At 44.5% G+C, this 16,271-nt stretch overlaps 1 protein-coding gene across 1 annotated transcript in view; it reads right to left on the bottom strand.

Annotated features, from left to right (window-relative positions):
• Positions 1-16,271, bottom strand: part of PPA1 (inorganic pyrophosphatase 1) — a 94,004-nt gene that overhangs the window by 36,205 nt on the left and 41,528 nt on the right. The window contains exon 3 of the mRNA XM_088475722.1: positions 5,748-5,801. Coding sequence (XP_088331848.1) covers positions 5,748-5,801 — 54 coding nt within the window. The remainder of the gene's footprint in view (positions 1-5,747; positions 5,802-16,271) is intronic.

Raw genomic sequence — 16,271 nt, 5'->3', positions numbered from 1 at the left:
TTACTGTCCCGCCTTCCTGCTTGACCTTCCTGATGACCCTTGGAAGAAGGGAAACGCAGGAAACAGATAAGCCAGTCTGAAGTTCCACTTCACTGCCAGAGCGTCTGCAAACTCGGCTGCAGAATCCCTCTGGAAGAACCCATCTGTCCACCAGGCTCCGAAATAACTGGATGAAGAGCCCACTCTCCTACGTGTATATCCTGCAGACTTAGAAAATCCGCTTCCCAATTGAGGACTCCTGCTTTGAACACCGCCGATACTGCCAGAAGGGGACATTCTGCCTAGATCAAAATGTTTGACACTTCCATCATGGCAGCCTAGCTCCGCGTGCCTCCCTGATGGTTGAGGTAGGCTACTGCAGTGGCGTTGTCGGATTGTACCTGGACAGGCCTGCCCTTTAGTATCTCCTGAGCCTGAACAAGCGCTCTGAATACTGCTCTTAGTTCCAGGACATTTATGGACAGAAGGTTTCCCCTTACTGACCATTTTCCTTGAAAAGTGTGTCGACCCGTCACTGCGCCCCATCCACGGAAGCTGGCATCGGTCGTGAGGGAGTACCCAATCTGGAATCCAGAATGGGCGACCCTTGTTGAGACGGTACGTCTGCAACCACCATGACAGGGACAGTCGCACTTCTATCGAGAGACGGATCATCTGCGCCTTTGAGTGGTACTCCCTGTTTCAGTGTGAGGATTAAATCGCTGCAATGGTCTGGAGTGGAACTGGGCATACTTCATCATGTCAAAGGTCGACACCATGGATCCCAGAACCTGCATTGCTGCATGAACAGATACTGATCGGCTGTGAAGAAGCCTGCATATCCGCTGCTGAAGGGCCGCAATCTTGTCTTCTGGCAGATATATCCTTTGTGTCAGAGAATCCAAGTGTGCCCCTAAATGCACCATCTGCTGTACTGGAAGAAGTGATTACTTCTTCCAATTTATAATCTATCAGTGTGTGTAGACAGGCCACTGTCAGTCTGAGATGATGCTGCAACTCTTGTGACGACTGAGCCAATATCAGGAGATAGTCCAGATGTCGCAGGATCCTGACTCCCTGGTGCCTGAGGCAGGCCATCATTACTGCCATGATTTTGGTAAACACCCGAGGGGCCGTTGATAAACCAAAAGGCAGTGCATGAAATTGGAAATGCTCCTGCAGTACTGCAAGTCACAGGAAGCGTTGATGGGACGGTGTAATTGGTACATGAAGATAAGAATCTTGAATATCCAAGGATACCATGTAATCCTCTGGTTCCATTGCCAACAACACAATCGACTGCAGGGTTTCCATATGAAACCTGGGTACCCAGATACACGTGTTGAGTCCCTTTAGGAATAGAATAGGCCTGTTAGACCCATTGGGTTTTTGAATCAAGAAGAGGTTGGAATAATATCCCCTTCCAAGTTGATTCACTGGAACCGGGATTATTACCCCTGACACCAGCAGGGAGTGTATAGCCTGCTGGAGGGCCAAGGCTTTCACAGAATCAGCTGATGGATTTGTGCAAAAAAGACCTTTGTGGGAGACTTCTCCAGAAAGTGAGGGCGTACCGCTGAGAGACCACCTCCTGAACCCAGGCATCCGTAGTTGTGCGATGACAGGTGTCTGAAAACTACAGAAGTTGGCCTCCTACCCCTGGGACCCCCAAAGGGGAGGCCCGTCCCATCAGGCTGCAGGTTTATCTTTAGTCCTAGAAGGCAGATGTCTGTTTGGCCAGGATTTCTTAGGCTCTGGTTTCCTGTGAGAACTTGCTCTAGAGGAATATGGACCCTTTGCTTCTCCTTACAGCCGAAAGGACGACTGTTTAGGTTTAATAATGGATGCTGAAGGTAGACCAGCCGTCTTAGAGGCTGCCACCATAGCCACAATCTTGTCTAACTCTGTGCCAAACAAAATGCCTCCCGTAAACGGAAGGGATTCCAGGGCTTTCTTGGACCATGTATCTGCTTTCCAGTCTCTTAACTACAGGGCTCTCCAAGCCACAACTGAGACAGCTGATGCTTTAGAGGATAATATACCAGCATCCAATGCTGCCTCTCCCAAATAGGACACTGCATCCTTAACATAGGAGATAACAGTCAGCTGTTCCTTGGAAGCTTCTGGCAGAGTATCTTCCAGTATTTTCATCCATGCCTTTGGAAACCCAGGTAGCATGGCCAGGCGTGTAACTGATCCAGATAGAGTGAAGATTGCCTTGAGAAAGGTTTCAAGTCTCCCATCTGTGGAACATTTAAGAGGATGCAGATGGTATGGGCAATGTGGCACTCCTAACCAGATGTGCCACATGTGCATCTACTGCTGGCGGACCTTTCCATTTGGTGCGCTCATCCAATGGAAAGGGGTATAAGGCCTCAACCTTTCTTGTAACATGGAATTTCCTGTCCAGTGAACTCCATGCTTCCCCCATAAGTTCCGAAAGGTGCTCAGATTTGGGAAATTCAGCTTTCACAGCTTTCTGGCATTTGAATACTGGAGCCTTTCTTTGTGGTGGCTCCTCATCATTAATGTTTAGCACAATTTCTTCATTCATATGAAACCGGGATATCACCTTAGGAAGGTAACCCGCCCTAATACAAAGAACAGCTCTACCCTGATGAAATATTAAAAAAGGGAGACAGAAAAGACAGGTCTGCCAAATCAGAGACCCTACGGGCAGAGGCGATAGCCAGAAGAAAAACTGGTCTTTGCTGTCAACCACTTTAGGTCTACTGATTTCAGGGGTTCGAATGGAGGAGCTTGCAAAGCCCAGAGAACAAAAGTCAAATCCCACAGGGCTACCGGGGGGGACAAAAGGGAGGCTGAAGCCTCAGAACACCCTGAAAATATATTCTAACAACAGGCAATGGGGCAATCCTTCGTTGAAAGGAAACTGAAACTACAGAAGCAGGAGGCTTTCTTTGTACCGGCTCCTCATCATTTATGTTTAGCACAGATTTGACCGCCCTAATCAGAGAGGGGACATCTGCTGTTGGAAACTGGTCTTCCTCTCCTGAGAGAGACTCGTGTATCCCCATACTCGTCAGAAGATGTACCAGAGTCTGAGGACTGGATGGCGTGAGGCGCCGACAGTCTTCTGGTATTTGGCTGTATGGGCCTAGCTGCTTGCCGCGGTTGCTCGAAAGCTGCCAAGGACGAAGCCACATTCTGAGCAGAGTGAGCATACATGTCCATCCAGGACGGATGCATAGGGGGCATAAACATAGTAGGTTGCAGTTGCTGAGGGTACCCCATCATCGGGGCAGACGTAGTAGCCGCCAACCTGTCTGCAACCTGCGCCATGATCTGGGAAAAGGCAACCCAAGGAGGTTCCTGTCCAGCAGCTGGTAAGTTTGACTGTTGTAGCGACTCCTTAAAACAGTGACCACATAATCCATCTTGTATGAAGTCCTGTTGGAGTAACACAGGTTTACAGGCCATACATGACACCAGCACAGGGGCTTCAGCCACCTGTCTTTCAGCTTTTTTGGACATTATCTTTATAGTTATACAAAGTCTTCGTATAAATGTGAATTTTTTTCACACGCAATATTCCCACACGCCTGTAGGGTTAATGAGGAGAAACAGCAGTCATAGGTTATGACTGAGTTATTCAGAAATAATGAAATCTGCTGTGTTATGCTGCCTTTTTTTAAGTCACATGCAATGCACATAGATATACAATTGAAATTACACACATTATAAATCATACATACATACATACATACATACATACTCACAAAGCTCTTATTCCACTACCAATAGCCCAGGTAGGATATGGAGCTCTGTATGACCTGGTCACCGCAGGAGGGGCATACAGGGAGACTGACCCAACCTCCTGAGCACACAACCACAGAGAGCACCCGAGAGTGGTTCTCTGGCCGACTCCTAAAAGGGAGGTTGGGAGGAGCAACCAGGAACACAGGAATCTAATCCAGCATCTGGGTCGGGGGAGGGGCCGCCAGGGGAAAGCATACCTCCCCTTTGCTGTATGGATCCAGCTGGCACAATGACATGGCCGTCGCCATCAAGTCCCTGGCTGTCAGGATCCCTCATGTCCCGGTGGTTTAGTGTTGGAGACAGTTTGCACATGGCTCCTCACAATAGCGTCCTCCGGCAAGTCTCCACCGCCGGAGACACAGACTGCCACATGGTTCTCCGCGTCAGCGGCTGTGGGGAACCTTTACCGGTCATCGCCGATGTTTCCAGTTGCAGTCCTGGGCTGGGTAGGCCCACTGAAATCACCAATCAGGTCACTGGTGTTGCGGCTCCAGCAGGGTAAGATGGAGCCGCGACACGGGTGTCTATCCTGACGCTTAGCTGCTTCGGTTCTCCCCTCACTCAGCACGCGCCTCTGCTAAAAAAAAAAACAAACAGTCCCACTGTCAGTAAGGTGCGTTCTGGCACCAAACAATAACTGCCTGTAGCCAGGGGTGGGGTATATATGGAGGAGGATCCAGTGCATCCTGGGAGCTAAGGCTTGTAAACTGTTTGGTGCCTGGATCACTCCAACCACATACCCCCCCCACAGGTATTATCTGTGGACCCTATGGACCCAGAAGAAGAAAGTGAATTATTCTCACTCATTTTTCCAAAGTTCTACTCATCAGGGTCTTTGCTTATGCGAGTGAAGGAAGGTGACTAATAAACAGTGAGTCAATGCCACAATCTTAGTGCACACAAACTATATGATCAGGGCACAAGACTGCACTGATTTGATAAGAGACACTTCTATAAACTGTCTGTATATGAAGCACAATGAATGAAAAAAAAGCCATGGCCACTGCATCGTAGCACTTTGATGCAGATATACAAGTTTTGCATTTCAAATTAATCAGTTTAGTCTCATGAAGCAACTTGTTGCATTATGTGACTAATACACCTTTTCGGGTAACCACCCCCCAAAAAAAAAAAAAAAAAAAGCTCTGCACAAGTTGAGTTGCACGGGAGCTGGCACGGCGCAATAGGCTTTTTGGCGCAACTGTAGCAATAGTAAGGCCATAACTAGGAGTGCGCGAATGGTGCCACAGCATAGAGCATAGGAGCTTGCACGTGGCTTGAAGAGTGTCTGGCATGCCACCCTGCAGCCACTAGTGCTATTGCAGAGACGTCCAGAGTTTTTTTTTACCCTGCAGCCTGTGGAGCTGCCTGGAACGTCCTTAGGACTCTGTGGGCAATGGTCTGCTTAGCGGACCACCCAGGCAAGATGCAATGACGTCACAAGGATAGGGGGCTTGGCCGGCACAGGGCTGCATTGAGCCCAGTTACGGAACTAACCGAGAGAGTATGAGGACACATCTCTACACTGCCTACTCTGAGCAAGTAAATGGAGAGCAGCTATGAGGGAATAGTTAAAACATAATTTCTCAGCAAAAACGTAAAATGTAAAACAGAAGACAGTGATTGGTTACCATTGTTTTTAGGCCGTAAATGACAGCTTATGGCTTCCCCTGGGCTACGGTGATTAGAAGGAGAATTATTTGGAGAACAATTTATTTTTCCACACAAACACAATCAGTGCTTTTTTTCTGACAGAACTCAGCACCTTATTTGTGCTATAATTTTTTCTCATCTTTTTAACGATTTCAGGAAAAAGGAAGAAATCAGATGTGTAATCAATCTGTTTTCTGAGATTCACTGAAGACTTGTTCGGAGTATGGCAGCTTGTATAAAATATAGTACATTTAGGAGAGTGCCGGCAATTTTTCCAAAAGGAAAAAACAAAAAACAAAAAACACACTAACAATTACATTCTATTTAAAACTAACCTCCATCTTTGCATTGGTCCATCGTGGGACTTCTACAACCATATTGAATATGCCCTGTAAAGAAATGAAGAAAAAAAAAAAATAAAAATCAAAATTAGCTTTTCTGTGTTTTCCACCAATATTAAAATGGAAAAAAAACAAACAAACACAGTGAAGTGTTTTGCTACAATTCATTTTAGTGGAATAAACCCAATAAATAAATCAATAATTTTTTAAAGCGCACAATACAGCATGCTACAAAGGCCAACAACATTTATAGAGTAATCTATTGAAAAACTTTGCAAACGATTTACTTTTCTGTAAACAGTAATTCTATGGATGACGACAACATACATTGTTTTTCTCAATGTGCACTCAAATGTACCATCATCCCAGAGTTATTATGTTTGTTTCTTCTCTTCTATACCTGCATTAGTTATAGGCACTCTCTATCTAAAAGGTTTAGCACTATAAAAACCCAACACACACACACACACACACACCTTTTAAAAAAACACCACCAATGTTTAGGATTTCAGAAATGAACCAATATGAATTTAAAGCTGGGTACACACTATATGATGTGACCCAGCCAACGGTGTGATGCAATGATACATCGCGGGCACCGTGAACACTGCATGTTCTGTACGATGGCACAATGTAAAGTTCCATGCTGCATGTAGCAGCCCCAGCGTCGTTCATTGTATTGTCCCATCTGTTGTGCTGCACAACAGATGGGATGAGGTGATGGACTGTCGTGCACACACAGTTGAGCGTACACACTGCACGATCCATACGATAGATCGTTACAATCAGTGTGTACCCAGCTTTACATGACAATTTTGCTTCTGGATTGAACATTTCGAAAAACATATCACCCATTCTCCTTTCCTTTATGATTGTGAAGGTCTTTCTCCCTCAGGGTCCATGGTAAATTAGCAGAGCTCTATGTTAGCCTTTCTGTTGTTCCCTTCATCTTAGCACTTCAAGACCCAGATTTGAGGGTTCCAATCTAGTAATTTATGCCTGAACTTTGACAGTGAGCAGCTTGGAGCATTGTACTATTGGAAGAAACAAGCGTAAACAAGATAGGGCCAGTTGGAGCTGTACATCGATTCATCCCGATTCCATCATGGGCTCAGATTGAAGGGACAAACCATAAATTATGTTGGGAGGAGTATACTTGAATATATTTGCTCTTAAGATTATATTACCTTACGGCTAAATGGAAGAAAACAGGTGCCTCATCACAATTTAAAAATAATTTTAAAGCTTTGGGGAAACTTGGATGGCTGGCTTCCACCTCCTGTCCTAAAAGTGGGGAGTCAGATGCAGTCTTCTGGAACTTAGTTTGGTCTTGCACTACGGTTTCTGCCTTCTGGAGGACTCATGTACTGGGTTGTATAGCTGATTCTGGGATACAGCTGTCAGTCTTCTCCAAGGCTTTGTATTTTTGGCTCAGGTCTTACGGATGCAATGACTCATTACCTACAAACCTATGTTTCAGTTCTCCTTACTGGTTAAAGTGTGTATTGCTAGAACCTGGATGGCCGCACAGGCCATCTTTCCTCCTGGATTGGTTTCGTTAATACTACTGTCTCCCATGAGAGGTTCATGTACAGTACATCAGGGGTATTCAACATGAGCACTCCAGCGCTGTGGATCAACACATTCCAGCATGCCCTGCTACAGTTTTAGCATGTCCTCAAATGGCAGGTCATGCTGGCAAGTGTATTTCCACAGCAGCTGAAGGGCCACATGCTAAATATCCCTGGATGTACACAACGTAAATGCCCCTTGAAATAGGATAGATTTTGTTCTCTTTGGTGTTCTACAAGATACGCTCTAGGCTTGGGAGTCTTCTCATTCCTAATCCTCACTTTTTTTTTTATGTGTACCCAGCATCTCGTTGGGTACACAAACACACACAAAAAAAAAAAAAAAAAAAAAAAAAAAGGAGGGGAAGAAGACTCAAAGTACCACCAGGAGTGCGAGCATTTTATCCAATGCACTATGCAGTCTCTGTGGCATGCTTCCTCCAGCTTTACTGTACAGCAATAAAGCAGTGATGTGTAGAAGCCAGCCCTGGAATGAACAGTAGTCTGACAAAGCAAGACTACCAAGATATCTCGTTAGACTACACAATTCTCATGTGATGTAGTTAAATGGTCGAAATTAGCACTGTCAGTCAAAATGTCAACATCCCATTCTCACTACCATTAGGTGACTGGCACCACAAAATATCACCTTAAATTGGAGTTTTTTTAATTCAAAACATCACTAGTGCAATTTGACACTGGTATCAAGCTCCAAAATATATTAAACCAGATACACATCTTGGGGTTATTGCTTCCTGCTTCGCCTCAATAAGAGGCAAAGCAAGAAGAGCTAGAGCTGTAGCTGCAAAATAAGGGCCATAGTATAATATATGTCTCTCTAACACATACCCGACCAAAACTTATCTGATAAAAAGTATATGTAAAAAAAACAGCTCTTATATGATAAAGAACTAACTAAATCCAGCCAGCTCAATAAAAGGTAAAACTATCGACCAATACAAAGTATTAAAAAGTCCAGAGATCTGCAAATCACTTAAGAGATGGGCCTAACCGGCATACATACACTTATAGGTCAATTCAATTAGGTTAAAGTTTGCAAATTTGTTTCATGAAACTTGCACACTTCGCACTAATGGGCGCACCTGAGAAATGCGCTATCCAATTAGAAATGAGAATGCATGCTACTTGTGGGAAGGTTGCACAAATGTTGTACATAGAGCGAACTGAAAGAGCAGGAAAAGTGGGGAAACCATCCTGGACCCCAAAAAAGTGAAAACTGAGATAGCAGGGCCATATAGAAGGCGGTTAGAGGCCATAAGTCTGGCCTGGAGTCATTACAAGCTTGCATAAAAACACTGCAAAACCACTTGACTTAATTTTAAAGAGTCGGAACAAACACTTTTAGCTCCCATCTGTAAGTTCAAAAACTCTCCAATCAATACAACCTCTATAAACCTGCCCCACATCTTCCACAGGTCTGCCCCACATCCTCCACATACCTGTCCCACATCATTTAACCAATTATTGAGCTTTTTAGAGAAATTTCCCTGAAAACCGACATGTCTTTATTGGCTAAATTGTGCCATTTAAAACCATCTAAGTGTGTGATCAGAGCCGTAACTAGAGTTTCTGATGCCCTGTGTCAGAGAGCATTGGTGCCTCCCCCAATTTTTTAAATAAGGACATAAGATAGTGCACCTGAAAAAGACCCACGGCCTCATGGGGAAGGGCCAGGAAAGAGATAGGGGTACTCTTGGGGCAGCCAGGAGATGCTGGGGATAAAAGAAGAGGCAGTAACAAGTGAGAATGATAATAAACAAGACATTTGACAGGCCCAAACAGCACCCCCTACCTGGCGGTGCCCTGTGCCACGGCACTGATCCCACTATCATAGTTACGGCCCTGTGTGTGATTAATCATTAGGAGAGGTACCAGAGGTTCTGCACTATGGGCCTGATTAAGCTTTGGGAATAGAATAAGATACAACAAGTAACTGTGCAGTTGGACAAACCATGTTGCAATGCAAGGGGGTGCAAATACATACTTTTTTTGCATGTGGATTAGATACTGGCTGCTTTTGCATGCAACCCACAAATGCTGGACAGCTTTATTTTACAATGCAACTTAGATTTCAGTTTAGACACAGCCTGAAAATCTAAATCTCGGCACATTTTACATCTGCAGTCAGGGCCGGATTAACGGGGGAGGGTGCGACAGGAGCGGTTATCCCTGGGCACCCACATCCACCGGGGATTAAAGAGGGCCAGAGGAGACTGAACCAGTTCCGCCTCCTCTGGCCCTCAGCCCGGCGCCGCTAAGGGGCTCTATTTGCCGGGCGGCAGCAGCGGCAGTCGGAGCTGGAGGCTGGAGCTCACTCATGAGCTCCGGCTTCCGGCTATGCAGTGCACTATGGGAGAGACGTCATGACATCTCTCCCATAGTGCAGAGGAGCAGCCGAGCGCACTGGAAGGCAGCGGACGAGGGGCTCAAGGTAAATATTCGTTATTTTTTCTTTACTGCAAGCGGCTTTACTACTGGGCGCAATACTCGGGGGGGCATTACTACTGGGGAATTTATACAGGGGTAATACTCGGGGGGTATTATACAGGGGGCATTACCACAGGGGGCATGACTAAAGGGCACCACTACTGTGGGCTCTGCATGAGGTCCCCATTGCGAATACCCCCAGTTCGTCCGCATTTGATAGGGGCCCCCACAGACCTTAATCTGGCCCTGTCTGCAGTGCAATATGGTTTTACCAAGATGCACATTTACTTGCTCGATCTTACTCTATTCCAAACTCTGAATTAGGCCCCATGTCCTGGCATTTTTACCTTAATATAAAGATTTTCCCTTCCTTTTCACCTGCCCAGGGGGATGCACACAAATAACCATGAATTTCCTCTGAAAGAGCAATGAGTGTTCGCAATTGAAATGCAACTGAATTTTGAGGTGCGAGTTCGCCATGAGTACAACTTGCAGAATCCAAGTCACAGCTAATTGAATTGACCCCTCAATGTAGATAGTAAAATCGGTTCCATACAGCAATTTGTGGATATGAACTGTACAGCACGAAAATGCACTACTTTAAAAAAAGTATGCACAAAGAATTCCCCATACATATTTATCATGTCCCCCATGGGTCTACAACTTTTTTTTTTTGGGCAATTGTACAGTGGTGCCAGGATTCAGTTAACAAGGTCACTGAACACCCGCTTCACTTGAGAAGTGGGTGGCATGCGAGAGGCTGGCCCGCTCTCCTGGGGAGTCCAGTAGAGCAGCATAAAAATTTGGAACTCTCCAGGACATTCTGGGACAGTTGGTAAATATGATTTGCAGACTGACAACCCCTTCCACAGAAAGCTGCAAAAAGTTTTCAAAAAAGGATTTTAGGCCAGAAGGGAATAATTCTACACCTAACTGGGTAAAAATAAGGTTTACAATGTACAGTAATGGGGTGTGGTTTGAAATTCTTCTAGGGAGAAAACCCACAGACTGGCTATACAGCAGAAGTCTAATCACGGGTTTTAATGGCAAAACACCTTGTGATTTCCCAGTGTCTGAGCACAGATAAATCAAATCACAATGTTCTTGAATTGAAACAAGGCAAGAGTGCATCCGCTCATATACATGTGATTTTGTTTTACATTGCACTGTGCCCTTTAGCGCTAGAAGCGTAACTTTCTGACAGAAGTACAACTCGCAAATATGACATTACCATTGGCAGGTATCAGAGACTGGCTTAAATTCACTTTGACAGACCTTACTGGTTGGTTTCTTTTGCACAGTCATGCACAATTGTAGCTAAATACCTGGACTGCAGTTAAAATACGCCAAAAAACTGACCTTAATTTAGATAGTGGGTTCGGTTACCAACTTACTGATTTATTATTTCTAAATAAAATGCAAGATTTCACAATCACCCAAAATGGAAAAACAGCTAGAGGTAAACAAATCCCTTAATTTGGGAAATCTTAACGTTTTACACACAGCAGCAGAAGGGTTTAGCCTAATGTGTTTATAGTGCATTGCAATGATGGGTACTCAGGATTTCAGAGATGTGTTCACCTGCACTGTCACTACCTGGAAGAAAACAGCCTTGAAAAATGGGATTTAAAATTGAAAGCTGCTGGAGTAGGAAAAAGCATGAAGTCAATTATATTTGATTCAGCTCAAACTCGGATGTGGATTATATTTATTCAGGTCATTAGAGGTATTTGCACTTTAAGGTGTAGTGTTGAAAACGCTTTGTAGCATTTCTTAAGGGAACTCTAATGCTGCCCATACACTAGGCGATTAATCCTAGCGATGGAGCGATAGTTATCGCTCCATCGCTAGGTTTAATCACCCGCAAATCAGGCAGTAAAGTTAAAAATGACCAGCGATACGCGCGCCCGCTGATTGTTTTTAACATCAATCGCCCGAACATGACGGTCAACCTGACGACCGCCATCAGATTGGCATGTTCAGGGATGATTGATCTACATACACTGAACGGTCAGTGTATGCACTTCATCCAGCGGGAGACGACGGCGTTGTAATCGTGCAGTCATCCCCGCATTGTGTAATGGATGGGCAGCATAAATCTAATAGCAGCGTACTGTAGCATATTCCCACACATTTACAGTGTTGTATTGAGCTGTGTAAAAGATTATGTGGAGCAAATCTAACACATCTATATCTATTTTTTTTTTTCTTTAAACAATTTGAAAATAAATATTTTTTAAAGGGAAACCTTTTCACATTATAGGTTGAGTCTCCCATATCCAAAACGCTTGGCACCAGGGGTATTTTGGAATCTTTGCATATCATAATGAGATATCTTGGGAATGGGACCCAAAGCTAAACACAGAAAGCATTTATGTTTTATATACACACAGCCTGCAGGTAATTTTATACAATATTTTCAATAATTTTGTGGCTCAAAGTTGGACCATCAAAAAGCAGAGGTTTCACTACCTGAGTCATGCTAAATATAAAATTCCGTATTACGGAATATTTGGATATGGGAGATTCAACCTGTACTTATTTTGAGAAGTAATGGTGCATACACACAGTCAGATTTTTCCTTCAGATATGAACGATAACGATTTAAAAATCGTTCAGTCGTTCATATCTGAAGGAAAATCTGACATATCTGACATGCCTGAACGATGGACGATCAACGATGCGCGTTCCCGTTTGTCAGATAACGATATCTGACATCTGATGTGTTTGCAGTCAGACTTGGACGATTCCATTCATTTTAATGCAGTCAAAAATCGTTCAATCGTTGAAATCGTTCAATCGTTCATCTGACAAATCTGACAAGTCTGACAAATCTGACCGTGTGTATGCTCCATTACCCAATTAACTGAGCTAGTGCTCCAGAAAGATACAATTTGTAAAAACAGAACAGCTAGTGGTGAGGGCAATTGGCAACATTACTGTAGAGACCCAAGCATACAGCACTTTCCTGCTTACCTTTGTTTACTAGCAGCAACATAGGCTAGAGACCATATGCTTTCCGAGACTGCTAAAGTTGCCCTTCTTGCCAGTAATAGTAATGACCATACGCAGTGAGGCAGGCAGGGAACTTACTATTATGGACTGACAGTGCTGTATGGTGTGAAAGATTTCACTTTACTACTATGGCGCCTCGGTGTTTGCTGCTAGAATGTATTGTATTAGCAGCAAAAAGGAAACTTATCTGCTACAGTTGAGCTAGTTTGCAGTGAAATTACTGTTTGCTAGAGATACAAATAGAGGTGATACAAGCAACCTGTTAAGCCATTATCCTGTGTGGTATAGTGCGGTTAAGATAGGACTGGGAAAAATCAAAGCTAAATTCTGCAGGCAAATATTTATTTTGCAAACAGCAATGCCAACTCTCCCCGATTGCTACTATTTTAGGGAGTCTCCCTAATAATCTCCCTGATTGCACCTTATACTCATTATGTAGCGGTTATACAGATAAAAAATAAAAAAAAAATAATTGTATGTATGCATGTTTACACATACAGATGTGATCATCAGTGCCATTTTCCTGCATTGGTTAGAAGTAGGCTTGCCATGTCATCCCTTTAACTCTGGATACATGAATTACACAGTCTCTGGCTAGCTGAATTCAAGTCTCCATTTCACCTGGTTTCAATCAGCCACAGAACCTGTGTAATTCACATGTGTCACAAACTAAAGAGGGAGGATATGGAAAGTTATAAGTTAGCTGGTTATAAAGGCACAATGGGGCAGATGTATTAACAGTCGAAGCGGCTTCAGCGCACGCTATGTGCGCCGATATAGCTTCTCCCCCATGTATGATTGGGGGGCTGGGCAGAAAATGACAGGGGCGCTATGCACCTCTGTCATTATCGGCGCTGCTATCTACAAGAAAGCAGCGCCGATAGGCAGGGCAATGTATGAACGAGCAGTTCGCCTGACCGTTCCGCCAGCTGCATATATCGGTAGACAGCTGCAGCTTGGAGATTCCCTAGCCCCACAGCAGGGACAGTGCTAATCCTGCTGCGGTGGCTGCTAGCTCCAGGGCTGCATGCGGGATCTCGCAATACTTGCGAGTTCCCGCCAGCTCCACTGAGCATTCAAGGGGAGTGGGACACAGCACATCAGCACTAGGCTGACGTGCTGTGTGCTCTAGCAGGGAATCGCCAGAGGGGGGAGATTTAACTTCCCCACTCTGGCCAATGAGATGTTGTTAATACATCTCATTGTTAGTGCATCCGACTGCACCTCGGTAAAGAGGCGAAGCAGGAAGATTAACAGTAGCACGATAAGTGCCGCTATAATAAATCTCCCCCAATGATGCCTATGGCTGCATACATTTTCATATAAGGTTTCTCTTGTATGGAAGCACTTATAAAACACAATACATGAGCAAGCCCTGAAAAATAACAGTAACTTCAACAAGTAGATCTTACTAACTGCTTTGGGGCTCGTTTACATTTGGATGCATGTCAATTTTATGACACGCCTCCCAGATGTAGCACTAAAGGCCCATGTAATGATGATTTAATAGTCATGTAATCATGCCCTTCCCCATGACGCAAATTGCAGCAGTGCACTGCAGAGTCACAATGACAAATTTAGAAGTGAATTTCGTCTTCAAGCCCCACCCACTACACTAAGGAAGTTGTCAGGATCCGGGAAGGTTCCCCATTCTCCTGGGAGCCAGGGAGAACTTTCCATAAATAAGAAGTCTGGACATTCGGGGAGAGTCAGCAAGCATGTGGCAAGAAGCTCCCGTTAAGTTTACAGAGGAGTATGTAGTGTTAATTCAGGAGAAAAACTAAAACAGCCATTACGACAACATTAATGATTCAATTTTTTTTTTCCTTTCCCATCTGAAATTCATGCCAGTAAGAAGAATTGCAGAATAAGATCACTAAATAAATTTATTATAACGTACTTTGCAATTCTGTATAACTAAGACATGAGGGACAAAATTTCACGAGTCTCTAAAGTGGAAGAAACAGACTGAACACCCTGAACTATTAAATACAAGTCTGCAGCAGTGGATTACATTGGCTTTATTGTACAGAGAGATCCCAACAGCAGAGTTCATTCAAGTCTTGTGACTTTGTATGTTCATCAGGTTGACATATCAAAGTCTAGGTTTGTTATCAGAGACAGAAGGGGAAAAAAACAACCCAACAACCTGCCAGCTGGAGGTTTATTTGATTCATGGACTTTCTATGGTCAATACAGATTTTGTATTCCTTACACATGTATGTTCAGAGCTCCGTCCAGCTTAAACAGCATTTACCACAGTGGTCTAAGGGCCCAGGGGCGTTGATAGCCCTGCCGAGCCAGGTGTAGGGGCTTGGCCTAACAGCGGGAGCTGTGGCCATGCCCCCTTGAAATAAAGATAAACACCTTTGCAGCATCGCTGCGCGCTGGGGAGGGGGGCGCTGTGAGTCCCTCAGCCCGGCGCAAAGCCAGGGGGGGCGCGATCAGTGTGATCGCTCCCCCCCACAGCTATAGGAGGCTGCTGTGGCTTGCTGCTCAGCAGCCGCGAGGATGTGGCTTGCATGTATAGGGGCGCGGCCCATCAACACACCCCTTTTCATCACTACTAAGAGGCTTGCCCAACATCTCCGAGATGCTAGGCTGCCCCCCGGCTTCCCTCCGTACTGTGAATAGATGCAGTGTGCACAGCATCTATTCTCGCTCTGCATACACCGCTCCTCTGCATAGCAGAGCAGCATTTGTGTCATGGTATCTCATAACAACACAACTTACAAAGTGCTCATGGAAATCCATCATTGCAGCAGCGGAAACAGAGGCTGCCTTTTAAGTCAAAATGAAAGCCACCAGGACAAACCAACTGCAGTGGTAACTATGACATCTCAGTACAGACCATGATGCTTTCAGATTTGCAACATGTTTTTACCAAAGCTGGGTGCAGAGCTCTGTCGGCGAGGAAGGTGGCAAGTAATTTGAAGAGGGCTTTGAAATAGCAAGGAGGCACTAACACTGAGCATGAGTGAAGGTGATAATCTTTTGGGCAGGCTTCATTTTAAGATTAATGATTGCCCAGGCGTTGATCTTAGTTTTAACATTAAAAATAAGGGTGATTAAGCTCAATGTGTCTGCTGAACCCAGATATATAGACTGCAACAGTGACCAGAGGAATGAGAGATTCTAACTGTGGGCAATCACTACTATGAGGAGTAAATATTTAAACCAAAGTGTCTACTGCACCCATCGCCTATCAAAGTCAATAGGGCCATGTACACCAAAGAGTCTTCTACATATAGGGGAAAAAAAAAAAAAGAAGACTTCATAATAGATCCCCAGAGCGATGCCTCAATCACTTTGGGCTTCTGATTAAGGACAGCTAGTAAGTCAATGGCAGTTCTAAAGTACACCAGGAAAAAGGGTGTAACCTGCTAAAGATTAAACACTACCGAAAAGAAAGTATAAAAGGTGCGTACACAGCGATTTTTTTAACGATTTAACTATAACGACGTCGTTATCGTTAAATAGTTTA

This window comes from Taudactylus pleione, unplaced genomic scaffold (assembly GCF_031769625.1).
Source record: "Taudactylus pleione unplaced genomic scaffold, aTauple2 ptg000016l, whole genome shotgun sequence".
Lineage (NCBI taxonomy): Eukaryota > Metazoa > Chordata > Amphibia > Anura > Myobatrachidae > Taudactylus > Taudactylus pleione.
This window is presented reverse-complemented; position numbering and strand designations above follow the sequence as displayed.